The 26,087-nt window shown below is 40.4% G+C and overlaps 3 protein-coding genes across 9 annotated transcripts in view; 2 read left to right on the top strand and 1 right to left on the bottom strand.

The window, feature by feature from the left end:
- mdn1 (midasin AAA ATPase 1) overlaps positions 1 to 19,482 on the top strand; it is a 90,895-nt gene extending 71,413 nt beyond the window's left edge. Inside the window, exons 82-103 of the mRNA XM_030722277.1 lie at positions 14 to 151; positions 2,829 to 3,019; positions 3,276 to 3,437; positions 3,533 to 3,667; positions 4,127 to 4,262; positions 4,404 to 4,573; positions 6,328 to 6,459; positions 7,883 to 8,024; positions 10,518 to 10,810; positions 10,895 to 11,047; positions 11,762 to 11,863; positions 11,952 to 12,150; positions 12,265 to 12,435; positions 12,563 to 12,720; positions 13,461 to 13,550; positions 14,572 to 14,687; positions 14,815 to 14,989; positions 15,227 to 15,300; positions 15,467 to 15,581; positions 16,495 to 16,561; positions 18,230 to 18,372; positions 18,458 to 19,482. Coding sequence (XP_030578137.1) covers positions 14 to 151; positions 2,829 to 3,019; positions 3,276 to 3,437; positions 3,533 to 3,667; positions 4,127 to 4,262; positions 4,404 to 4,573; positions 6,328 to 6,459; positions 7,883 to 8,024; positions 10,518 to 10,810; positions 10,895 to 11,047; positions 11,762 to 11,863; positions 11,952 to 12,150; positions 12,265 to 12,435; positions 12,563 to 12,720; positions 13,461 to 13,550; positions 14,572 to 14,687; positions 14,815 to 14,989; positions 15,227 to 15,300; positions 15,467 to 15,581; positions 16,495 to 16,561; positions 18,230 to 18,372; positions 18,458 to 18,643 — 3,248 coding nt within the window. The 3' untranslated portion in view covers positions 18,644 to 19,482. The remainder of the gene's footprint in view (positions 1 to 13; positions 152 to 2,828; positions 3,020 to 3,275; positions 3,438 to 3,532; positions 3,668 to 4,126; positions 4,263 to 4,403; positions 4,574 to 6,327; positions 6,460 to 7,882; positions 8,025 to 10,517; positions 10,811 to 10,894; positions 11,048 to 11,761; positions 11,864 to 11,951; positions 12,151 to 12,264; positions 12,436 to 12,562; positions 12,721 to 13,460; positions 13,551 to 14,571; positions 14,688 to 14,814; positions 14,990 to 15,226; positions 15,301 to 15,466; positions 15,582 to 16,494; positions 16,562 to 18,229; positions 18,373 to 18,457) is intronic.
- Positions 19,483 to 20,080: 598 nt separating this feature from the next.
- On the top strand, positions 20,081 to 22,567 carry lyrm2 (LYR motif containing 2). Of its 2 annotated transcripts, XR_004019218.1 has the most exons (4): positions 20,081 to 20,213; positions 20,769 to 20,909; positions 21,046 to 21,206; positions 22,429 to 22,567. XR_004019218.1 is itself a non-coding variant. In XM_030722363.1 (3 exons), exons 1-3 carry the CDS (start codon positions 20,169 to 20,171, stop codon positions 21,124 to 21,126), a joined length of 267 nt encoding a protein of 88 aa, XP_030578223.1. In that variant the 5' UTR covers positions 20,081 to 20,168; the 3' UTR covers positions 21,127 to 21,372. The 2 variants fall into 2 exon arrangements, 1 of the variants encoding a protein (XP_030578223.1); XM_030722363.1 differs by lacking the exon at positions 22,429 to 22,567 and having other exon boundaries at positions 21,046 to 21,372.
- ankrd6b (ankyrin repeat domain 6b) overlaps positions 21,368 to 26,087 on the bottom strand; it is a 99,960-nt gene continuing 95,240 nt past the window's right edge. For all 6 annotated transcript variants that reach the window (XM_030722298.1, XM_030722299.1, XM_030722302.1 and 3 more), the window contains 2 exons: positions 25,701 to 25,995; positions 21,368 to 23,033 (listed from right to left, as the gene is read on the bottom strand). In XM_030722298.1, coding sequence (XP_030578158.1) covers positions 22,447 to 23,033; positions 25,701 to 25,995 — 882 coding nt within the window. In that variant the 3' untranslated portion in view covers positions 21,368 to 22,446. The remainder of the gene's footprint in view (positions 23,034 to 25,700; positions 25,996 to 26,087) is intronic.

Genomic DNA, 26,087 nt, shown 5'->3' on the forward strand with positions numbered 1-26,087 from the left:
ATTTCTCTAACAGATCATCAGCATACCTTCTGTACTGAGTTCTCTGCTGAGCTGGAGGCAAACATCAACACATTGCTGTGTACTGTCCAGACACTCGTGAAGAGAAGGGAGAGGGTGCAACAACGAGAGCAGCATGGAGACATGAAGAGTGGTAAGACGGTTACAGCCAAACCAGCAGTTTGATTGCTGAGAGGGCCCGTGGATAGACTATTATCCCATACCCTATTAAAATGTTGGGTTATTCTTTACATGCACAAAATTTCAAATTTTTCTGTAGATCTTACTGTACTCCAGAGAATGTTCCCCAACTGTTACAATCTTTGTTGTAAATGTTTGACGTATAGAGGTACTTTTTTCATCTATTCTGGTCATGTGATCATATACAGGGTTTTGGAAAGATATTCATTCTGTAACTCAAGATATTTTGGGTGCACACTTTATATTGACCACTCTGTTTTACCTTTTAAATGTTACCCCTACTCTTTGGATGTATACTCTAAATCTTTGTTCACAGTTCTTCAATTTCTTGCTAAGAAGTATATTCTGTTACGATGGACTTCCCCACATGTCCCTACAGTGAATATTACTCAGATATCTGCCATCTTTCCTTTGGAAAAGCTGACTTACGACCTCAACCACAGATCAGATAGATTTTTGAAACTCTGAGAACCACTTCAGTCTTTCCTACTTAACTACTTAAGATTTTTTCTTTTTTGCCTGCTTTGAATTTAGTGGTTGTGAGGTGACTTGGACTGGAGGAGGAAACTAATTGCACCTTTACTCTTATTCATGTGTAATTTTTTTTTCTTGTTTTTGAGCGCGCGTGTGTGTGCGTGCGTGTGTGTGTGTGTGTGTGTGTGTGTGTGTGTGTGTGTGTGTGTGTGTGTGTGTGTGTGTGTGTGTGTGTGTGAGAGAGAGAGAGAGTGTGAGGCAGCACTGGGCTGGTTAGGGATGGTTTTTCCCCCCTCTTTTTTGCTTTTGTGTGTTTGTAACTGATTTAAAGTCAACAAAAAAAATGTTGGATTATTAGTCTGAAAACATACGTGCTGTTGATTATTTGAGATTATTTATCCGGTATTAGTCTAATGTTTGAACCTAAAAGTAATGTGGTGTTAAACCAGATACTTACTCTAGATGTCATTATCTTGCCCTCCAGCAGTTCTGTGAGGAACCGGATATGCCCTTTAATTCAAATAATCTCAAATAAAGCAAAAATACTGGGTATTGTTGACATAGACTATTATTAAATATAATTTTTTTTTTTTAGATTATTTTATTGTAACTATTAAGTGTTCTACTGTGTTCGAATATGAGGATGTCCACAAGTGCACGTGGCACCAGAACACCCTAGATGGCAGGTCGATGATCGATTTTGTAATCGTATCATCAGATTTGTGGCTGTATATTCTGCACACTCTGGTGCAGAGAGGAGCTGAGCTGTCACTGATCACCACCTGATGGTGAGCTGGATCAGGTGGCGGGGGAGGATGCTGGCCAGACCTGGCGCACCTAAACGTATTGTGAGGGTACGCTGGGAACCCCTCGCAAAGGCTCCATCTTACACTCCCACCTCGGCAGAACTTCACCAGCATTCCGAGGTAGTCTGAGCCCAAATGGACCATGTTCTGCACCTCCACAGATCTGCAGTTGAAAGGTGGTTGATGCCTGTCATGGTGGTAATCCCCAAACCAGATGGTGGTCACCATAGGTGACCGTTCACCTACGGTGACCACCAGCCATCAAGCTGAAGGAGTCATATCAGGCTTGGTTGGCCTGTGGGACTCTGGAAGCAGCTGATGGTTACCGGCAGGTCAAGCGGAACGTGGCTTGGGCAGTGGCCGAAGCAAAAAGCGGGTGTGGGAGGAGTTCAGTGAGGCCCTGGAAAAAAACTTTCCAATGGCCTCGAAGCGATTCTGGCAAACCATCAGTCGACTCAGGAGGGCAAAGCGTTGCTCCACCCACACTGTTTATAATGCGTGTGGGGCGCTGTTGACTTCAACTGAGGCTATAGTCGGCCAGTGGAAGGAATACTTCAAAGACCACCTTGATCCCACTGACATGCCTTCTGTAGTGGAAGCAGGTCAGGACAGAATTTTGAGGCCTAGTCAAGTAGCAGAAGTCTTCCACCTTGGTGGCCTCAGAGCCCCATCCCTGCTTTTTTGTGGATGATGTGGTCCTGTTGACTTCTTCAGGTGGTGGCCTTCAGCTTCCAGTGCAATGGTTCGTAGCTGGGTGTGAAGCATCTGGCATGAGAATTAACACCTCTAAGTCTGAGGCCATGGTCCTCAGCCAGAAAAGAGTTGAGTGCCCTCTCCGGCTCAGGGATGAGTTGCTGCTACAGGTGGAGGGGTTTAAGTATCTTGGGGTCTTTTTCCACAAGTGATGGGAGAAGGGAGTGGGAAATTGACGGATTGGGGGGTCCATCTACAGTGATACCGATGCTGCACTGGTCCCTCATGGGAAAAGAGGGAGCTAAGTGTGAGAGCGAAGCTGATGATTTAACAGTCAATCTGCATCCCTACCCTCACCTGTGGTCACAAGCTTTGGGTAGCTCCAGATAAGCTGAAGAAGATGGATGGATGGATGGATGGATGTATTTTATTGTTGAGGCAAATGCACTCAAGTCTTGCATGGCTCTGTTTCAAATTTGTACACCAACTGTTTTTAATTTATCCTGAAAATTAAAAATTTTTTTTTCCTGACTGTATGATCGTATTATTCTCGGGTGATGTAGGTCTTAGCACCCATGCCACTGGCATATGGCTGCTGCCAGCCAAAGTATATACACAGTAATAATGCAATAATGATTATTACTTGTAATATTTCAGAGGGTGCCAAAGAGGAAAAGGAGGAACCTGTGGAGGACCTGCTGAAGCCTGGTCACCTGACTCGCCTTTTAGAGGAGGAGCTGGAGGCTGATGTGGAGGCTCTGCGTGTGGGAGATGTGAATGCCGGGCTGGAGAGGCTGCTGTGCCACCTAAAGACATACAGAGACTCCTGTCAGCCACCACAATTCCAGGTACCAAGAACATCTGAATTTCTTTACTGTCCAGATCAAATTAGAGGTGTACGTTGACGGGTCCTTATAGTATAAATTAATTATATACTAACCATTGTTTGAACAAGTCAGTTGTCTAGATTATAGTCTTGTCTATAGAATTAGGTGACATAATATGACATTTTTACTTGAGACCAAAGGGCTTTTATTTCCTGATCTTCATGGATCAGAATCCCTTTCATTGCACTGTCCTTAATATGTTTCTGCTGGCTTCCAGGAGGTAAACAGGGCATGCAGGATGCTGGTTCGTTTGGAGCCTCTGCTAGGAATTTACTCTGACCTAGTACGTTACTACCTGGCTGTGTCACTGGGAGCACACAGAAGCACAGGCAAACTTCTGTCTGTACTGGCCAGCATCTTCACTGAGCTCGCTCAGAAGGTACTGACATTACAAAAGTTACTTGGTCTTATTTAAGAAATAATAATGCAATCGGTATCATTTGAACTAAACAACTGATGTGGTGTCCCCCTCAGGGTTTCTGTCTGCCTCAGGAGCTTATGACTGGAGATGGAGAAGGAGCGGCAGAGTTTCATGATTACGAGGGTGGTGGTATAGGAGAGGGCAAGGGCAACAAAGATGTCAGTGACAAGATTGAAAATGAAGATCAGGTGATGAAAATATTGACATTTGTGTTATTGCTATTGTTAGTACAGTCTTTGTGTGCAGATAAACAACCCATTTGGAGCCTAAGTCTCAAAACTATTAGCTACTGTATGAATTATTATTAAGTTATTATTAGATTAAAAATGTATCTGCATTCATAAACAGTGACCAACACAGAAGTTATGGCCTCCACACTTAGTAATGGAAAAAAAAAGATTAAAAATTCATCTCATAATCATCATTTAAATATAATACTGTTGAAAGCTGTCTGTGTGCACCTTTGTAATGCTAGAGGGAAAATGTCAAACTATATTTAATCCATAAGAATAAGGAAAACAAATGACAGTTTTCTCCTGAAGAACTCTTTATAAGCTCCCTGGTTTAGTAGGGTGATCTGCATGACTACATCAGGGTTACAACAACTTGACCAACTTTGAAGTCTTCCTACCCTTTGCCCCCTTCAGTTGGAGGACACCTTCAAAGACGGTGAGGAAAAGGAGGAACAACAGGACAAAGGGAACATTAAGTCAGAAAACAACGCTATTGAGATGTCAGAGGACTTTGATGGCCAGATGTACGATGGTGATGAGAATGAACCAGGTCAGTTGAACTTGAAGGCATCCTATAGGCTAGGGAAGGTAGCACTTTGAGAATCAAAGCACAAGCTGATTCTTTGTTGTATGTGGTTTGTTAAGGATATTAATATCATACTTTCATGTCTTTTCTTTCCACACTTTGAAGGTGAAGATGAGGGGTCAGATAAAGAGGATGAGGAAGAGCTGGACAAAAAGATTGGTGACCTGGGTGAAGGCCAGACAGACACGCTTGATGAGAAAATGTGGGGAGATGATGAAGATAGTGATGAAGACCAAAGTGACAAGGAGGAGGAGTCTGGTCAGGGCATGGACCAGGTACCTCCATAGCATTAGTACAAACTAAAGAATGTAAAGCAGAGCAGTTTACATACCACTGTATGTAAACTGCTCTGCTTTATATAAACTGTCCCTTAAAGGTACAGTGTGTAAAATCTCACCACTAGATGTCAGTAGATTGCAGATTGTGGTCAGCTGAATTCTGTTTAAATTCACAATTTAACACATAATTATAGCTAAGGAGACTGACAAGCAACTCTGGCTACCATTCATAAAGCTCACTTCTGTCTATTAACAGCAAAACCTGAGGTGAGTTGTTGAGGATATCCTCAACGACTCAGTGTTTGGCTCAAACATTGTTTTACTCAGACAATAAACAAATAAGATGTCCTACAATGATTTATCATTATTCATTCATTTATTTTTAAAACTCCGCTGTCTACGAGCTTCATGAGGATTTCCAGGACTTTTTTGTCAGTAAGCGCTGCGATTTTAGTGAGCGCTTCTGTTTTGGCCACTGTTAGCTACTGTTACTGAAACTTTCTTTGAGGTGGATCTAATGTTGTCAACGGCCCAGACACTGGGGGAATAAACTCTCCTACAAAATGAGAATGTAATCAAACTGTTTATCAGAGGGAAAGTAATTTCTTTTTAGGACAATAGCCTAAACTTAGCAGGTATACTGTTAGCTTATAACCAGTTGTTGTTACAGTAATTGGCCGGCTCTTGTCAACTGTCTGGAGATGGGAGGGTCTCATGTCTGATCTGCTGAAAATCAGTTATTGCAACAATATTGGAAATAAATGCTTATTGTTATACAGGTTTTCATGTGTTAGAGCCCTGACTTCAGTTCAGGAGATAAGGTTTGAGGTGAGGAGAGAGCAGGTGGTGGAGGAGGCAGATGAAAAAGAGGAGGGGATAGAAATAGATGTTGAAATGTACAAATTTACAAATCTTAAATGGTCATATATTATTTAAAAGAGCTACTTGTGATCTTTCAAATAAAACTACATTATAATTGACACTTTACAGCATTTTTTTTTTGCTATATTTAGGTGTGTTCATCAGATTTCCCTTTCTTTCAGATTTCTCAGGAATCTGGAGCATTTTAATAGAATTCTATTGGGGTGTAGAGGGTTAATCCCTACTCCTGCCTTATTCCTAGGCTAACCGTTTTGAAACTTGGTATGAGCATTCAGTTTGCAAGACTCTATAAATTTCTTCAGATAATATATTTTATTTTGTATGGATTTTTTTAAAATTTTGAAGATAAACAGTACATTCATTTTTTAACTTTAATAACTATTTATCCCTTATTTATTGGCTGAATCTTTTGACACTTCCTGCAAGTATTCATTGAGCAAATCTATGCAAAACACTGCAGATGAAATACTTTAGTTTTGTCAAGAATTACTATAATTACTGTAATTATAAAAAGTCGGAATGGCAATGTACATCTTGGCCACTGTATTCAAGATGCCAAAGCAACATGGTGGCTTCCACAAACCGGTGCTTACTGCTATGTATTTATATAATATGTAACAATTCTAAGTTTATGAGAATGCATCATTTTATTGGAAGACAAATTGATGCATTACACACTAATCAATGTATATTTATAAAAACAACATTCTTTCTTTCTTTTTTTTAATGGAATAACCTAAAAAACATTATTTACTGTACTTTTAAATGTTTCTTTTGGCCACTTTAAGTAGAAAACTTTTAATTGGGCATATTTTACAGTCAGCTTTCACTATATGACATAATTTACTATTAACACTGGATTTTCTCAGGGTGATTCAGAGTTGGTTGCCAAAGATGACAACTTGGATGCAGCAGACCCCAAAAAAGATCACAAGAACCAGGACAAAGACCAACAGATAGACAAAGAGGAGAAAGAGAAGATCCATGAACAAGGAGACGAGGTAAAAAGGACTGAAGACCTGAAAGTTATGGACATTGTCTTTAACACATTACTCGAGGGCTGTTTTTTGTAATTTCCATTTTTAAACAGCAAAACACATAACATTACACATAACGTTACATAGTAACAGTATGGTTAACAAACAATCAGAGCTTTGAACTGCAAAAAGCCTGTATGAGTGAAAAACATTATACAAGTTGGTGCCTTATAAAAAGATGCAGGTAAGTGCACTTTATTTAAAGCTTTTTGGCTCTATGCAATTATTGCTTGAATTAGCTTTGAATTTGTTCAAACTCTAATGGGAGAAGGAGCACAGGATTCCCCACCCGCCCTGTGGGCAGGCTTTTCTTTGTTGTCCTCCAAGCTTGGGTGCTCTACCAGAGACCTGGAAGTTTGAGGGTGCTAGGCCTGGGCAGCATCTTATCCGTTCTTAGGACTGTACTCTTCTGCACAGAGTTCTTGAATGTTATTCCTGGAATCTGCTGGAGCCATTCTCCCAGTTTGGGAGTCACTGCCCCAAGTGTTCAGATTACCACAGGGACCACTGTTACCTTTGCTTTTCACATCCTCTGTAGCTCTTCTTTCAGCCCTTGGGATTTATCAAGCTTCTTGTGTTCTTTCTTCTTGATGTTGCTGTCAATTGTTACAAAATGTGTGTCCAGTTTTTGTAACTTGGTTTTTCCTTGCTCTCGTTTTTCCTTTTCTTTTCACTTTGCCGCTCCACTTTTATGCTTATATGAAGTGCCACTCATGTTAGCTTAGTCCGTAAAAATGCTCCACTTAGTACTGGTCCCTTTTGGTGGCCCTTGGGGATCCGGCCTTCAGTCAGCCATTCCAGGTGTGTCTCATCCATTAGTAGCTGGTTCATTTGTGCTGCCATATTCTCTTCCAGTATTGTTCTATCACCAGCCTGGTCTGTTTTCTGGAATTTCTCTCTCTGATCTTGGGACTGTACTGGGAGACACTTTACTGGATGGCACATATTGATGTGCCATCCTGGAGGAGTCGGACTATCTGTGCAACCTCTGTAGGGTCCAGGTATCACCTCATGCTATCAGTAGTGACACTGACCCTAGCCAAGTTCAAAACTAGTGAAAAAACAGTCAAAGATGAGGAGGAAAAAAATGTCAGTGGCTGCTTTAGTCTCATTGCTGCCCCTCTACCTGTTTTTAATTTCATTAACACCAAACTAGCTGAAATTGATTAACCAACCCCCTCTGCTTCTCAACTGACCAGATCAATATCCCAGAAGTATAATTGACTTGATAAAATACTCTGATTATAAAGTGTTCCTTTACATTGACATTTCATGGGGTATCAATTAACTGCTGAGATAACTGCTGCCAAATGGTTGCTGAGTGGTTGCTTGAAGGGGTGGGTTTGTCATGCATAGTCATCTGTTATTTGTCTTTGCCACTTCCCAGAGGGAGTTTGATGAAAATGAAGTAGACCCCTTCCACGGTCAGCAGGACAAGAGACCTGAACCCGAGGCCATGGATCTGCCTGAGGATCTCAATCTAGACCAGGGCGACACGGTTGGAGATGATGAAGAGGATGAGGGTGAAGGTGAAACCTACTGCTTAAATTACAGCTTTAACAACACAATAGTATGTTTACAAATGAAGTTTCCAATTTCAATTTTAGGCCTTGTTTTATTTTTTATTAATAACATAGGAAACAATATGGCTACAGCTAAAGTTCACCTTTATGCAGATGATGCCATACTTTACTCAGTAGACTGTACTCTGAGTCAGGCTGTTGAGGCACTTCAAACTACCTTCCACTAACTGCAGGCGTCGTTGTATAGTCTAAAGTTGGTTCTTAATGCTAACGAAACCAAATCCATGTTGTTTCCCAGAAATCACTCCTAGATCGCAGATAATGTTGGTATTCATACCCTAGGATGAGTTCTTTGAAAGAGTATCATCATGCAAATATTTAAGTATCTAGTTGGACAAAAGACTTTCCTTTAGTATGCGTATTGTGCACTTAGTGAAAAAAATGAAAAGTTAGACTAGGTTTTTATAATAAAAATAAGAAACACAAGCATTTTTCTAACTAATAAATTAAGACGGCCATTTTAATTTATTAAAACATTCTCAAATGTTCTTGATTATCGTGACATTATTTACATGCGTGCTGCCGCCAACTGTGTATCAAAGTTCTTCACATTCCTTCACGTTCTCCTTTTTTCAGGAATTTTTTCTTAACTTGGTAGATCAGCATTTTCTTATTTTGCACCTTGGTTGTGGAATAAGCTTCAGAACACACTAAAGCTGAATGCTTTTGTCACACTGGGAGAATTCAGAGTAACTGAAGAATATAATTGTGATTCATAAGCTGGATTTTGTATTCTGTGTTATGTTACCTGTCATCTGTGACTTGCTTTACCTTTTCTCATGTGTATCCATGTTATATTTGATTTTATAATTTGTTTGTAATTTTCTTGGCCAGGCCTCCCTTTTAAAATAAACTTCATCTCATGAGACTTATTTTTAAATCAAGGTCAAATAATTAAATAAAAATGATAAGATAAGCACTGTTGTTGACTACAGTGCATCAGAAATGAAAATCCAAATAAAGATTTACTTAGAGATGAGGAACAGTACATTATCATTTTTCACTCTTATTTGAACCTAAATCAAAGTTGGCAGTGAACTGTAGCCCTAAATTATAGCCTTAACATTAAAACACCCCCCTGATACTTTTTGAGGTTTTTCTCATGCTGCGAAAACTGCTCAGGTCATCTTGGGGTGTCCTGCAGTGTCCTGTGGTATCTGGCATCAAGTCCTTTGAAAATTCAAAATGGACTGGTATTATTAAAGTGCTTTACACTATTTATAGTGTAAAACACTTTAATATCAATATTTAATGTTTTAACACCTTTAACTCGGAGGAGACTTTTAAAGTTGCGTCAGGAGGTGCATCCAAATCTGCCAAATCAAATGTGCAATGCTACCTGTTGTGACAGCCCCTTGTGAATAAGGGAACAACCCAAAAGACGCTGCTGCATCTTCTGCTTCTTCTTTTAGAGTAAAAAAAACATGAACTGAAAAACTAGTTCATGCTTTTATTACTTCTAGGTTAAATTGTTGTAATTCATTATCAGGCTATCCTAAAAGCTCACTGATGGGTTTTTTTGGTTTGTTTGTTTTTTAATCAAAAATGCTGCAGCTAGAGTACTGACAGGGACTAGAAAGAGACCATATTTCTCCCATATTAGCTTCTCATCATCATATTAGTCCTAAGGTAGGTAAGTAGAATAGGAGGCAGAGCCTTCAGGCCCCTCTTCTCTGGAACCAGCTCCCAGTTTGGATTTGAGAGACAGACACCCTCTCTATTTTTAATATTGGACTTAAAACTTTCCTTTTTGATAAAGCTTATAGTTAGGACTCTGTGTTTATGCATCACTCTGCATTTAATCATTAGTTATTATTAATCTCTGGCTCTCTTCCGCAACATGTCTTTTGTCCTGTTTTCCTCCCCTCATCCCCAGTTGGTCGAGGGAGATGACCCCCCCTCCCTGAGCCTGGTTCTGCTGGAGGTTTCTTCCTGTTAAAAGGGAGTTTTTCCTTCCCACTGTTGCCAAGTGCTGCTCATAGGCATCTTTTTGATTGTTGGGGTTTCTCCCTAATATTGTAGGGTCTTTATTTTACAATATAAATCTCCTTGAGGTGACTAATGTTGCAATTTACGCTACATAAATACAATTGAATTGAAAGTCTTACATAAGGAAATATTTTTTTTTCTTTTCATTCACTTTGTTGTTAGAGCTTCACTTTTTTAATGTACTTAGTTTTCACCTACATCTGCTGTCTGTGCTTACTTTAAATTTCTATATTTACACAGGTGTGATGTAGAAACTTCTGCAGGTCATATAAGCTTAGAAGGGTTTGATTGTGATCACTGAGACATTTTGTATTCATTACATTTACATACTGATGCATTATACATCATGAACTTCTAATGAAAGATGTGAAAACCAGTAATTGTCCTTTTACTGTGAAATACAGTTGCTCTCAACTCATTGGAGTCTTATGTAAGTTTCTCCTTTTTCAGAGGAAAATCCATTTAACATTGATGACAGAGGGATGGAACCGGATAAGGAGGAGGATGCAGAGAAAGATGGAGTGGAAGATAAGCAAGGAGCAGAGGAGATGGAGGAAGACCAACCTGGTGAGGAAAAGGACCAAACTGAAGAGGCAGAGGAGAAAGAAGAAGGAGAAGGAGCAGAAAAGGATAAGTCTGCTGATGGAGATGGAGAGGAAGAAGAGGAAAACAAGGAAAAAGGACCGGAGTCGGGAAGAGATGAGGATAACAGTGTACCAAACCACAAAGGACAAGAACCAAAGGTGTGCATGTAACAAATTGGTATATCAGTGCATTGCATGAGAAACATTGTTCATTCATGGAATATTTTTTTTAAATGCATATAGGAGGAGGAAGAGGAGGAAGCTGGTGGGGAGCTACCCGAGTCTGCTGAGAGGAAAGGACACGACACAGAGGGTCAGACAGGAGAGCATAACATCCAAAGTGACACAGCTGTGGAGCTGGCAGGAGAAGCGTCAGAGAGAGACGAGGCCAAAGAGGTAACCATATGTTATAATATGAACAGTAGGCGGAGGAGAACCGGTCGCGGCAGATGGCTGCCCCTCTGAGTCTAGTTCTGAAAAAAGCCTTTCATTTACTTCTGGAAGAGCTAGAGAAGGAATAAAAGAATAAGAGACAGAGATGAAGAGCTCATCAAGACATAGCACTTCTAGAAGAGCTTTGTCTTCAAGTGATTCTAGAGACTGGCCAATGAGCGATTGTGGCGTAGGCTGCAGTCATTACTTGTGAAAGAAGAAGAGTTTAGGTTTTTTCATGCCAAGAAATTCTGGCTGTGATGAACTTCCTTTTGTAGTTTACCTCTCAGCTTCTGTAGTTTGGAATACAGATGTTTCCTGTTCTTTCTTGAAATGTGTGTTATTGTTGTAGGTCTAAAATTTGTTTAGCAAATTTTTATTACTTTTATAGAGTTTTACGTGTGACAAACAGCCAGTAGATTTCAGAAGTGTTCCTGAATGTGTGCAGTGATTGAATCTTTTAATATTATGTATGTCGTATCATCTATAGATAATGAAATTCAGAAAATGACTTTGCTACACCACCTTTCACAGAGTGGTGAACCCCTCCACGTCTTTTCTTTTTGAAGGAGTTGCCCTCTCTGCGTAAATAGAAGAGAATTTAATGTAGAATTTAATGACACTTTAGTGGCAAGATGGGCAGATGTACTGCATGTTTATGTTATTGTGGTTTTATAGGAGCATGGCAGTGGAGCAGCAGATGCCAACCAATCTGAGGGCCATCAGTCACAGCTGACAGCAAAACTGACTTCACAGAGACAGACTCAGAGCAAGACTCAAGTACGATAAAATTCTCTTATCACTGCCTGCTCAGTCTCCCTTCATTCCTCCAAGGATCTGTTTTATCCCTGTTTTCTTTACTTTCCAGAGCTTCAAGAGAAAACCTGGTCAAGCAGACAATGAGCGCTCTATAGGTGACTACAACAAGCAAATCAACAAGCGCCTGCGCACAGTGGAAAGAAGTGAGGATTTCACTGAGGACGACAGGCAGAGTGGCACCCAGCGGGAGTCAGATCTGTATGAGCACATTAAGCATGGAGAGACAGCCTACGACACTCAGACATACGGTCAGTGATCACCACAGGACTGGAAGTCCAGTCACTGTCCTTCTGCAGTGGTTTTGCTGGAGCTTAGATAAAGCTGTGATTGAATGTGGTGTTTGCTGGTTTGACTGCTTCCAGATGTTGCCAGTGCAGAGCAGCAGAAAGCAGCAGGGCCTCAGGACAAGGATGAAGATCACAAAGATGAGGATGTATCCATGGAAACAGAGGACCAGGAGGAACATCTCAAAGTGGCTGAGGCCCAGGAGCTGAAGCCTGAACAGCTGGATGCCTCCAAGGCCTCCCAGAGAGGTGTCAATTTCTCTTCTTCTCTTGCTCATTTGATTTCCTTTTTTTTAAAACTAATTTTAAAATCCCACTTAGATCACACACTCCTTAATTAGTGAGACATCTCCTGACTGGTGTTGCTGTTGTACAGGTGCAGACATTGGGGAGATGGAGGTGCAGAGGCAGGGAGTGGAGCAGGAGGAAGAGGGGTGGAAAGAAAAACAACAACCCAAAGAAGAAGAGCGAGCAGCGAGAAGAACGGACTCCACAATTCACACTGTTCCTGAGCTGCTTCTGGACTCTATGCAGGTAGACAACGTGCATCTGTCTCAGAAATGACTGTAAAGATCTGTATGAGGAGACAATAAAAGCATGGATTTTTGTTGATTTGTGGTTTAATAATTGGTTTAGGTATTAAAAGATCAATCAATTTAGCAATAAATTAAAAACTTTTTAAATATGAATCAAACATTCTCATTTAACAGTGTAGTCCCTCACATCTGAATTCTTTATTATACAGTGGTCCATAGAAGTTATTAAAAATGTAATTGTCTCATTTTTGCTTTCAGTATCAGTGTATAATAAATGCTAGTTAAATGTGTGTTGCTACTATAACCAGGTATAGGTTTAAGTGGCAGAAAGAATTGCTTAAACATATTAAAAATGTTGTAATCAAATCCAGTTTAAGTTTAAGTTTCGGAAAAGTCTTAAAATTATGTTGATCTTCCCTGTACCATGTACATATTCATACATGGTTCTAGCCAGCGGTTGATCGCATTGCGCCAGGCTGAGGCAACGTCACACCGGGCTGAGAATTTTAATGGTTTGCTATCAAAACTGTTTGCTAAAAATTTCACTGACTGCCAAGACCATGAAAGAGTTAATTACATTTTGTGTTGTACCGAAAAAGGTCTTAAAGTCTTCAGTTCCATGTTAAGTCTGTAGCTACAATGTAACACATGTGAAGTTAAGTGTGTGTGTGTGTGTGTGTGTGTGTGTGTGTGTGTGTGTGTGTGTGTGTGTGTGTGTGTGTGTGTGTGTGTGTGTAGAAAGCACAGAGAGACCCAGAAGAAATGAGGAGGGAGATGGAGCTGCAGCTGGAGACCTGGCACAGACTGGGCCCAGGGACTCAGGAGGAGGTGAGGTTGTCATGTATGTCATAATAGTGCAGGTCTCCTGCAGAAAGATCACATACATCACAAAGACGAAAAGTATGTTTAAATACTGCAAATCTGACTGCAAATGTTGCACTTGTCAAAAATTCTTGAGAGTAGTTGTAAAACAGCTAAGTGATCATCTGCAGAGGAACGGTTTATTTGAAGAGTTTCAGTCAGGTTTCAGAATTCATCACAGTACAGAAACAGCATTAGTGAAGGTTACAAATGATCTTACAGCCTCTGACAGTGGACTCATCTCTGTTCTTGTCCTGTTGGACCTCAGTGCAGCTTTGATACTGTTGACCATAACATTTTATTACAGAGATTAGAGCTTGCTATAGGTATTAAAGGTACTGCACTGCAGTGCTTGGAATCATATTTATCTAATAGACTCCAATTTGTTCATGTAAATGGGGAGTCTTCTTCACACACTGTTTAATTGTGGAGTTCCACAGGGTTCTGTACTAGGACAATTCTATTTATACTATACATGCTAGAAAGCATTGCATATATTTTCATTATTATGTAGATGATACCTAGCTTTATCTGTCCATGAAGCCAGATGACACACACCAATTACTTCCTGCTTCTAAATTCAGATAAAAAAGATAAAAACATTAAATATAACTAAATACTTGGTTAGATGCCATTACCTTGGCCTCCAGGTAATGAGGCCAAGGTAATGGTGGGGGGGTGGGGGTTCCCATGATGCACTGAGGCCTTTACAAACTTTACAAACCTCAAGTGTTTGTTTTTTAAAAATAAAAATATTATTATTGCTGCTCTTTTCTCTTTCCTGACCATCTGTACCAGTCATATTAGTTGGCTCCGAGTGTAACTGTGAGTTTCAGACAAGTCATGCACAATTTTAAAATGATTGTCTCTTATAGATTATATCATTCTCAAGAACCTCAGGCTGCTGGTTTACAGAAAAATATGTATCTCTGTGACTCGTGTGGAGTCAAGGTGAAGCTTATGCTGTGCTCTGGTTTATGTGTTCCAGGAGAATGCAGCTGCTTCCAGATGGCATCAGTACCAAAATCTGACCTCAGCTCTGTCCCAGCAGCTGTGTGAGCAGCTCCGCCTCATCCTGGAGCCCACACAGGCCATCAAACTCAAGTCAGTAAAAACACTCCTGAGTCTGTCTGCTGTGATGAAACTGGCCCACTATTAATCTGAGCTGATGGCTGTGGTAAACAAAAACAGAAATGCATTTGTGTGTGTGTCTGTCTGTGTGTGTCCTCAGAGGTGATTACCGGACAGGGAAGCGTCTGAACATGAGGAAGGTGATCCCCTATATCGCCAGTCAGTTCCGCAAAGACAAGATCTGGCTAAGGAGGACCAAACCCAGCAAGAGAGAGTACCAGATCTGCCTGGCTGTGGATGACTCATCCAGCATGGTGGACAACCATTCTAAACAGGTCAGAGAGCCCGCAGCTACAATCAGATGGCGGGTGATAAATGCAAGAAAGAGTCAGTAATAGTAATCGTTTATTTAGAGCTGACTGTATTATTAAGGTGGCATTCTTTAACTTTTTTTACCCAACATTTGCTTTCACTATCTGCACACTAAATTTTTTTTAAATTAAAAATAGCATGTGTGTGTTTATTTGTGATTGTGCGTGTGTGTGTGTGTGTGTGTGTGTGTGTGTGTGCAGCTGGCATTTGAATCCCTGTCAGTGATTATCAATGCCCTCACTCTGCTGGAGGTGGGACAGGTGTCTGTTTGCAGGTAAGAACTTTAACTAGATTTATGTGTGTTGTAAATTTTTTTAAATGGTCATCTACACCACCTCAAAAAAAAATAAATAACAGAAGTACTGTGACTAGTGACTATGGTGTAAAACAGTGTACAGCTGTGATGTCAGAGGTAAATGAATGTGTGCTCATGTGTGCAGCTTTGGGGAGCAGGTGCAGCTGCTGCATCCGTTCCAGCAGCAGTTTAATGATGAGTCCGGGGCTCGCATCCTCAGACTCTGTCAGTTCCAGCAGACGAAGACCAGAATAGCACAGGTGGGAATCCTCCATCCGCCACACTTCACCTAAACCTGCTCTGCCAGCTGTTATCATTACACAAAAGAACAAATAATGATAACTATATTATAAAAATCTTTTCACAAACTTTATGAAGTCCTTTTATATAAGGAAAGTCAGACAAAATATGATACCAGAAACGTGCTGCTAAAGGTACAATTTTGTGAATGCCAAAACTCAAAGTATGTGACCTCGGATGTTCAAATTCACACCATAGATGCAACTACTAACAATCTCTGACAACTTAGTTCTTACCATAATAATCACAAAAGGTGACAGTGGTTAATATTTATTATGATTTTAGCATTTCTTATTCTTGTTTTTACTCAGCCATTTGCTTTTGAATTGATATGGTAAATAAAGTCACTGAGGCTCATATGCACACCATTAAGATCTGCTGAGACCTGGTAATTGTGTGTTCTAGGACTTGTACTTCCAGGGGATTCATGCCACCTAAAGGTTCTACTGCCAGGAGGCTACGGTGTAGCACTGGTTGTGGTTTAGTTTTTATCACTTTGATTTTAATTATCAGAAATGGAGGGTATCAGGGCAAAATTTAGGAACATCACAAAATCTGGGCTCCTCCCACAGTCCAAACACATGTCATCCCACATCAGTGTGTGGCCAAGCTGGTGAGCAGCATGAGGAGGAGTTTCCATGAATAAATGAATAAATTGTTACATTTACATACATAGCAGTTAACACAATATCAACAAGGGAATGTAACACTCACCTTTAGTGAAATGTATGTGTGATCAGTGCCACACCCCCGAGGGCCAAGCCAGTCTGATGTTGATGATCTCCTCTTACTGCAGCTTGTGGTCAAACCTGATGAGACGTGATCATGTTAGTGTGCTGCTGCATTCACTCTCTCTCTGTCTTTCCTCTGCAGTTTTTGGAGACCACCACTAAAATGTTTCTGGCAGCACGTCAGCAGAGTCCAGGATTTACGAACTCAGGTGAACCTCACTCTGGCTCTTGGGCTATTGGACCTCACACCAGATAAAAACCTGAGAAAGCAGTTTGGATTTTTGTTAGTGTTCGAGCAGACAGTAGGTAGACTTTAATATGCGGAGGGTAAAATAATTCAAATAAATACCTTCAGTGTGACAGTGTAACTTTTAACACATGAATAGGAGCTATCATGGGATTGTGTCAAATGGTAATTAACACATGAAATGGAAGTTTCCATTCAATGTTTATACTTAAGGAATATGGAAATAACCGAACTTTTCAAATGTTTTGTGCTTTAATTTTTCAACCACTACTACCAATGCATTTTGTGTGGTTACTCAAAAAGTGTTGATGATCAATATCCAGGCCCAATCCACCAATAATCCTTGTTGTGACAAACATTTGTAGTTACAATGAGTGCTTGAAAACAAGTTTCCTACTGTCCTGTGTCCTGCCCAGTGAGATTCAAACCCCTGGCAGCATTACAAAGGAGCTTAGTCACTTAGTTCAGTGTTCAGAGGCTCTGTTGCTGGCTAACAATCTGCAGGACTGTGGAACGCCATGGAGAACAAATGCTCTATACAGTTCACCCATTCATACAAGCACCTGAGTGTTTCCTAACATTCACACTCCAACGACCACATCAGAGCAACTTGGGGTTTAGTATCTTGCCCAAGAATACTTTGGCATGCAGACTGGAGCAGCTGGGGATTGAACCACCAACCTGCTTGACCTACAGACACTCAGTGATAAAATGCTTATTGTAGTCCTGGATCAGCAGCACCACTTACTGTACAGTTCTTACAGAAACATTCTTGTTGTTTCCTTTTGGAGCCTCTGATTACACTAATTTATATAACATGTGATTACGATCATCTTTTTTTATGTGTCTGGTGAAAGAATGGTGGGCGGGCATCCATTGAAGTGTTTGGCCTCCACTTAACAGAGTTCATGGAGAGAGAGCTTATGGCCAAAGCAAGGTTGGGGTTGTATATGATGTCATTGGGGTCAAGATCAAAGGTCACTGTTACTAAAAATAGAAAAACGCTATCCACTCAATAACCCGAGAACCGTTAGGCCTACACTTACCAAACTTAATGGGTAGACAGCTTATGACAAAAGCAAGGTGAGATTGTATATAGGGTCAAAGGTCAAGGTCATGTGGTTAAATTTTTAAGCTTTTTCATGTCCACGTCATATCTAAGAAATGTTTTGAAGGATTTTGATGCAACCTTACGTGATTATTCTCCATATCACGACATTATGCAATGATTAACTCCTGGTAGTTGAGGTCAAAAGTCAAGGTCACATAATTATTAAATCTTTGTTTTTCGTGTGACAACAAACAGGGATAATACAGTGTGATGAGCATGTGTTTGCAGTGCTCTTCTTTAAAGCTGAAATATTGAAAATGTTTATATTTACCAGTGAAACCCTGCAAAGAATAACAGTTCCTCTGAGCCTTTTAGCTTCTTTATGAGGGTAGTTCAGCTTCTCTGAATGATTCTGTGTTTGTGCATTGCTCACAGACTAGATACTGCTCGTTCTTTTTAGACAAACCCGCTACAGTCTGTCACATAAAGAGAAACCAAACCATCAATGCTTTCTGCCAGATGTTCAGACTTCTAGATGTTGTCCACTGCTTCCATCTGACCTGTGATATCTCACCATAGAGGCAGCCCAACTGCTGGTGATTGTGTCTGATGGCCGGGGGCTCTTCCTGGAGGGAAAGGAGCGGGTAATGGCAGCTGTGCGTGCAGCACGCAGTGCCAATATCTTTATTATCTTTATGGTGTTGGACAACCCTAACTCCCGGGTAAGAGAAGCAGAATGTGATAGTTTTGTATTTTCCAAACCTCAAGTCTCAACGCGTAACTAAACCACCCGGTGCTGTGCTGCAGGATTCCATCCTGGACATCAAGGTGCCCATCTTTAAAGGGCCAGGAGAGCTGCCAGAGATCCGCTCCTACATGGATGAGTTTCCCTTCCCCTTCTACGTGATCCTGCGAGACGTTAACGCCTTGCCAGAGACGCTCAGTGATGCGCTTCGGCAGTGGTTTGAACTTGTCACAGTGGCTGAGCAATGAGGCTAATGAGAAGCCATCTTTCACAGGAGGAGAGAAGTGGGCAGCAGCCACATGCACAATGCCACTCTGCTGCTACCCTCTCAGACACAAAAGACTGAGCTGTATATGTGCCTTTATTTTCTTATTATTACTGTAGGTTTTAGTCACGTTTGATAGCAAGTGTTGCTTTTTTGTCTGCATCAGGAAAATTTGGTTTCTTTTTATGATGTAACAAAGATTACTTTAACTTGCACGTCTGAAATGAAATAACAGGAACAAAAAATGTGATTTCCCTGTGTGTGTGAACCAAGTGTCAGTAATTACCTCTGCAACCACCACCGCCATGTGATGGCCCTGTTTTACATTTGTTTGGATGTTTCAGTCAGTGCTATGAAGATCAGCGACTCATTCATTCAAACTGAACACAACAGCAGGACTGAACTTTGTGTAACAATTAGTCTTTTTAATGTCTCGACTGAACAGTAGCATGTTGTAGCTGATATTTGAAAGAACTCAAACGTGCCTTGGAGGGAACAGCACTGCGTCTCACTTCACATCTCAAGCAGCTGTCATGGTGACAGATCACAGGTTAGGATTTTTACTAATTAATTTCAGTCATGTACTGTGAAGCACAGCAACTGCAGAGTTCACGTTTCTATACGCGCTCCTGGGAGAACCTGTCTTGGTGCTTTATAAACTCGTCAGCTGTGTTCACCTTCCCTGATACAGTGTGACACAGCTCACGACTGTGTCTGTTACAACATGTTTATAATATGCATTGAAATGTGTGTTCTGTAATGTGGACATACATGTAGGCATATTTAAGAGATTCACTGCACCTATTAAATCATGACATGAATATCCTGACAAACAATTTACAATGTTCTACTGTTTGTGACTCTGCTCATTATATTCTCTCAAGTTTAACTTTTTAATATTGAGAAGGTAAATGATCTCATCAAAAGATCTCAAAGATGATGGCAGACTGTTTGGGACTTTATTGTACATGTATACAGTGTGTAAAGGTTCCTGCAGAGTGGTTACCTTGCTGTTCCATACTGAAAAACGTGAAACAGCTGAGGATTCAGTGGTATCACAGTCATTTACATGTAAATATCTGGATTCCGTTTAATATTTTGGAGCAACATATTCTAACATTCAGAGGACATCTTTTTTAAGAGGCTCATGTTTAAGAAAATTCAAACCAGATTCTGCATGATTACAGCGACATAGCCCTACAGTCGTGCCATGTCTCTGGCAAAGCTGTGAGAACCTGTTAGAGGAGAGGCGGTGCAACAAAGCGGAAAACAGTCTAAAAATCTAAACATTTTTCAGTATTGAGCAATAATTTCTCTAATCTGTTCAGTGAAAAGTATCTGAAAGAAATTGCTTACAGGCAAGGGTGCAATTTAAAAAAAAAAAATCATGAATAATGAAAAACTTCCGTTAAATGTCACTAAAATGCGACGTAACAGGAAGTCGGACCGCTCCAGCAGGGGGAAGGAAACAATCACAACATCAACGTGTGAGGCCGTTTGGGTAAAACATGACCGGTTCAAGGTTACCGTCTGCTGCGCTTTCTTTAAAACAGGTAAATGCACATACAGCAGTCTTACATATAACATGTGAAACCCCGGAGCAGGTGACAGCTTAGCTTCGTAAAGTCTCTGTACAGTATTACTGGTTTATGCCCGACATCTCCGAGCAGACAGGGTTGAAACCCCGACGTCATCTCTGAGAAAAACTGGTGCGGATACAACGGCAGAAACGGCTGTTTGGTTGGGTTGGGTCTTTTACAAAGTAACAATCAGATTATTGCAAAGAAGGAATTAAATGCATGTCTTTTTTTTTAAACGACAGCTAATACAGTTAGCACACAGCGTCCACAGAAAGTCTTCACGTCGTGCACAGACTATTTCCGGGGCTCTTTTTTATGTGTATTTTTTTTTTTTTTTAAGAATAACACCTTTAAGCTATTTACAGTTTGTAAATCTAAATTATATTTCATTTGTAGTATGGTGAATGTAACGCATCGGGCTCTTTAAACGTCTTCAGAGCAAACGACTTTCAAACGGTGCCTAAACCAGATTCATCCTAGCACAAATTTAGCTGCATAAACTAACCTCTGTGCTTACTTTCTGCGCAGTTTCTACAGAGGCAGAAGGTTCTGGGGATCTACAGAAACATGCTGAGGACCATACGACAGGTGCCAGATGAGGCGGATAGGAAGTACTTAAGAAACTGGGCCAGAGAGGAATTCCAGACGAACAAAAACGCCACAGATGAGGTACACAGTTTGGATGCGTTCATCTTTGCTTTGCCAGGGCCATCAGAACTCAGCAACGTCATCAGATCAGAAGCAAGATTTAATATAGATGTTAAACCTGCATATGTTTAATGCTGGTGCTGTCTGGTCACTTCAGGATGCCATCCGCATGATGATCACACAGGCTACCAACCACCTGGAGGTTCTGCAGAAGTCTCTGGCACTGGCCAGAAGTTGATGACCGTGAACACAGAGGTCCTGCTGTGGATTCTCTTGGACTGGTTCTCAGTTCTGTCTGTACCTCAGCTATTGGTTGAGGTAGAGACTGGTGAACTTTACTGTTGCGATTGCTCTCTGGTGAGCTGCATCCTGTACAGTAATGTGGGGATGGAGACCACCTGTGAGTCTCACTGAAACCACATGTGCGTATGTTGGTACTGTATATACTGTTCATGTGTTAAATAAAGAATAACTTATGAAACCACTTACAAACATGTTTAATACAAAATATTCTGGCATTAACAAACAATAACAGCAACTACACTGATATAGCAGTAATACTGCAAACATGTCAGAGCCTTCTTCATGCAACGTGTTCTGACAGGGACACTTGGGAGTGGGTTGGGGCCAGCGGATCTTTATCCTAGTGGTGTGGAAAAAAACAACACATGCATGCTTTCACTGCTAAGATCCAGGATCTGTACTGTACTCACTATACACAGGAACCTGGCAATGACATTTATGTTTATGCATTAAATAAAAAACTAACTAAACAAGATTTTAATGTTTCAAAGATGTAAACATGTGACCTCTGTCTAGACCAGAATAGGTTCCCTTATGTGGAGGTTAACAAATTCAGATTTCTCACTTGACCCTCTAACAGGACACAGATTTACATGGACTAATTAAAGGAAAAACTGCTTTTCGGTTGTGGTAGAGAAAGCTATCACATTGGTCCAAAATGTCCAACGTCTGGATGGACACCTGGTTGAGCAGGTGACCCTATGCCATAAATAAAAACTAAAATACCAGAAAGAATGTTTAATCTCTATGAAACTATACATCTCTATATTACTGTGGGAAGAGCCTAGCCTCAGTACACATGCACTATGTTTTCCAAATACATTCTTTAGCAGGATTTAATACCCTCTCATAGTAAGAGTCATACATTAATTCTAGCATGCAGACATCAACACAGCTTATTCCACTGTCATTCCCTCAATCACACAGTTGCCACTGTGACCCATAGTGCATTTTGTTTCTAAAGATTTAGCTCATAGTGCTTATAATCACTTTATACAGATGTGCACAGTGTCCATGGTTTATAGCATGATCCATGAATTTCTGACTAATACCTTTAAATTCACAGGTTGATTTACAATACAGAAAGCTGCCCAAAATTATATGTACACGTCAACAAGCCAGACCTGTGCTACTAAAATCATTCATGAGATAACTGCAGTTGTGTAATCATGTCTTCGAGAAGAATCATTTATATATTTGGTGATCTAATCCCATGTTGGTCTTTTTTTTCCTGCAGTAACACATGATCTGTGTGTTAGCAGTCCTCCTGCTGGTGCATTCTCAGCATACGTAGCTCATCCTCCAGATAGGCGATCTTCTCAATCAGAGCAGCCTTCTCTGCTTGAGCCCTGTGATCGGCCTGCCAGCGAGCCTCCTGCACCTTCCTCTCATACCAGTGCTCCATCTGAGTTGACACTGCCTCAAAGAAGTACTGGGTCACCTCGAGGGCATGCATGTTGCCCCTCTCCTGAGCAAACATGGGCTTGCTGGGCTGCTCTTCAAAGACTTCCAGAGTCCTGACCTCTGTGCCCCCTCTTGACTTAGTCCTACCATGAAAATGTTTCCTCTGGTGCTTCACTCTGTCAGAGCGTCGTTCCCTTTCTCTGAGCCCTGCGTCAGTCCTGCTGCTGCAGTGGCGCTCTGTGGCTGGAGACAGACTACTGGATCGTTGGCTCCTGCCCCCACTCCTCACCATGTCCACATCATGCAACTCCTGGTCCTTCCTCTTGGTGTCAACACAGGTCACAGAGCGCTCCTTTGGTCGAACCACCTGGACGCATGATGGGAGGCTCCCTTCTGCTGCAGGAGAGTGAGCCTCTGTATTCTGAGCCTTATCAGCATCTGTACAGTTCACAAGAGGTTCAGCCAATGTTAAAGTGCACAGTACCCACTAGCCAGCTTACTAATTTGCATGCAGTTTCTAATCATTTATGCAGTTTGACAATGAGAAGAGGCGGGATTAATTTCAAAATGGATATCAATTACATAATTATATATTGCTCATTTTATTTTGTATATTGAGGAAACTCGCTGTTTTCTCACTGTTGCACATACTGGCCACTTTGTTTAGTATATCTGTCCAACTTCTTTTTAATACAACTACAGAATCAACCAATCACATGTAGCAACCCATTGCATTTAGGTATTTAGACATCTTCAAGACAACCTGCTGAAGTTCAAACAGAACATCAGAATGGAGAAGAATGGTGATTTAAAGGGACTTTAAATGTGGCATAGTTGCCAGAAAGGCAACATCTGAGTATTTCAGAAGCAGTAGATCTACTGGGATTTTGCCCCACCGCCATCTTTAGGGTTTATAGAAAATGGTGAGGAAAAAGAGAGAGTATCCTGTAAATGAAAGCTCTCTGGGCTCGCTGTTCTCAAACTGTGGTATGTGTGAAGTCTCCATAAAGTTTTTTTTTCTTAATTAAATAATTCAGAAAGTGTGTGTGTGTGTATATATATATATATATATATGTATATATTAGGGGTGGGACTTTAATGCGTTAATTTCGATTAATTAATTATGGGGAAATTAACGCGTTAAAAATTTTAACGCATTTTAATCGCACTTTGCACCGTGGAACGTTTCTCAGTGCACGAGTTCCCGGCATACAGATTATATCGATACACAATGTCCAAATTAGGGGCCGCATCCTGCGAAGGACTCGGCCCACGTCTTTCGCAGCCCACGAACACCACAAAGGCCGGAAGTGAGCGGCTAGCCTTCATATCAGCTGCCTTTTTCTCCTTTTTGTGGTTTAATTTTAACTATTTAATTCAAAATAAGCTGTTAAAACAAGCATGACACATTTCAACATCAAGGAATACAGCTGAGTGAATGATTAATTTCCAACCATAACAAGTGAGACATTAATGTTGAATAAAACTATCCAGTTATGATGCTTAACTTTAATTTCAGGTGTTTGCTTATCACAGGAGCACTTCCACTTGTATAAGCGCTTTGAGTGCTCATATCTGAGTAGAAAAGCGCTATATAAGAACTAGTCCATTTACCATTCGTTGGTCTGTGTAGTAGACTGGTGGGAAAATAAACAAAATTTTGAAGTTTAAGCTTATGTATATCGATTCATTCATCAACTAAACTTAAATTAATATTTCTCATGTCAAATATTGAAATGCGATTAATTTCGATTAATTAATTACAAAGCTTGTAATTAATTCGATTAATTTTTTTAATCGAGTCCCACCCCTAGTATATATATATATATATATATATATATATATATATATATATATATATATATATATATATATGTATATATATATATGTATATATATATATGTATATATATATATGTATATATATATATATATATATATATATATATATATATGTATATATGTATATATGTATATATATATATATATATATATATATATATATATGTATATATGTATATGTATATGTATATATAAAATTTAAAAAAAAAATCCTGAACAACAAGATCACTGAATTTTTTTGGGGGGGGGGCTCAAAGGAGTGAATTTGATGTCAGTGACAGTTTTTAAGTTTTTACCCCCCTGATATATAAAGAATATACAAAAGTCACTTTGCCAAAATGTGATTGCAGCTTCTACCTGGTGACAGAAATGTTTCTTGCTCAAAACGATATATAATGATACATAAGTCATGAGAGATATTTTTGACACGTTTCACAGATTATAGTTCAACAAGTCATTTACAACTGTTTAAATACAGGCACTTTTGGGGCAACACCTGTCATAAAGGTGGTATTTGAATACCCAAATATATATTCTGAGGTAGTACTCACTGTGAAAAGTTTGAGAACCACTGCTCTGGGTGAAAATGTCTTGTTGAGAATGGCCAAACTCCTTTGAGCTTATTGGAAACAGTAACTCAAATAGCCAGTCATTACAACTGACATGTGGGACCTTGAAACAAGTGGACTACAGCAGCAGAAGACCTCACTGGGCGCCATTATTATCACCTAAGATGGAGTCATTCCTACCTGTGACCATCAAACTCTATAACTCCTCCCTTAATAGGTGACACTATGGTTTATCAGTGCAATTTGTTATGTGTCCACTGCCTTGTATTCCTAAGCATTTCTGTGTATATACTACAAATTTATTTTTTTGATTTTCACATTATTAGTGTTTTTGGTTTTAAATTATTTAAATTATTAGAGTGTTTATTCTTTCTATAATAACCGATTGCAGCTGTAGCAACTGAAATTTCCCTCTGGCATCAATAAAAGTATTTCTGATTTTTAGTGCAGTGGTTAGCACTGCTGCCTCACAGTGAATGTGAGTGTAAATAGTTGTCTTCTCTCTGTGTTAGCCCTGCGACAAGCTGGCGACCTGTACAGGTGTACCCTGCCTCTCGCCTTATGATAGCTGGGATAGGCTCCAGCCCCCCTGCAACCCTGAACAGGATAAGAGGATGGATGGATGGATAATTCTGACTTTACAAGGTTACTGTTCTAAATTTGATTTGAAGCTTTATTTATGCTGACTTGTTACCTGGAGAGCTCTCCACATGAACCACAAAGTAGTGGCTGGCTGCGCCACCCTCTGCCACGTTGGATTCTCCTTGTGTGAACTCCAGGAGTGAAGGGTCATTCTGGAGCTTGAGGTACTGGGAGCTGCTCCCCTGCCCAGTGGACACCACAGTGAAGGCAGCTCCATCAGCTTTGGTGAGTCCCTCACCCTCTGAGGAGCACTGTAAGTTAGTGCTGCTGGCCTCTTTTGTGAAGCGGACCTCCATGTTCTGCAGTTTGGACAGACACCAGCTCTTCAGTTCACTGACCAGAGACGCCTGTTTAAAGGACGCACAGAGCCACACAGAATAGGTCTGTTATTGACAAATATATGCTCATTAGACGAGCTCCCATTTGTTTAGTGTATACA

This window comes from Archocentrus centrarchus, chromosome 24 (genome assembly GCF_007364275.1).
Source record: "Archocentrus centrarchus isolate MPI-CPG fArcCen1 chromosome 24, fArcCen1, whole genome shotgun sequence".
NCBI lineage: Eukaryota > Metazoa > Chordata > Actinopteri > Cichliformes > Cichlidae > Archocentrus > Archocentrus centrarchus.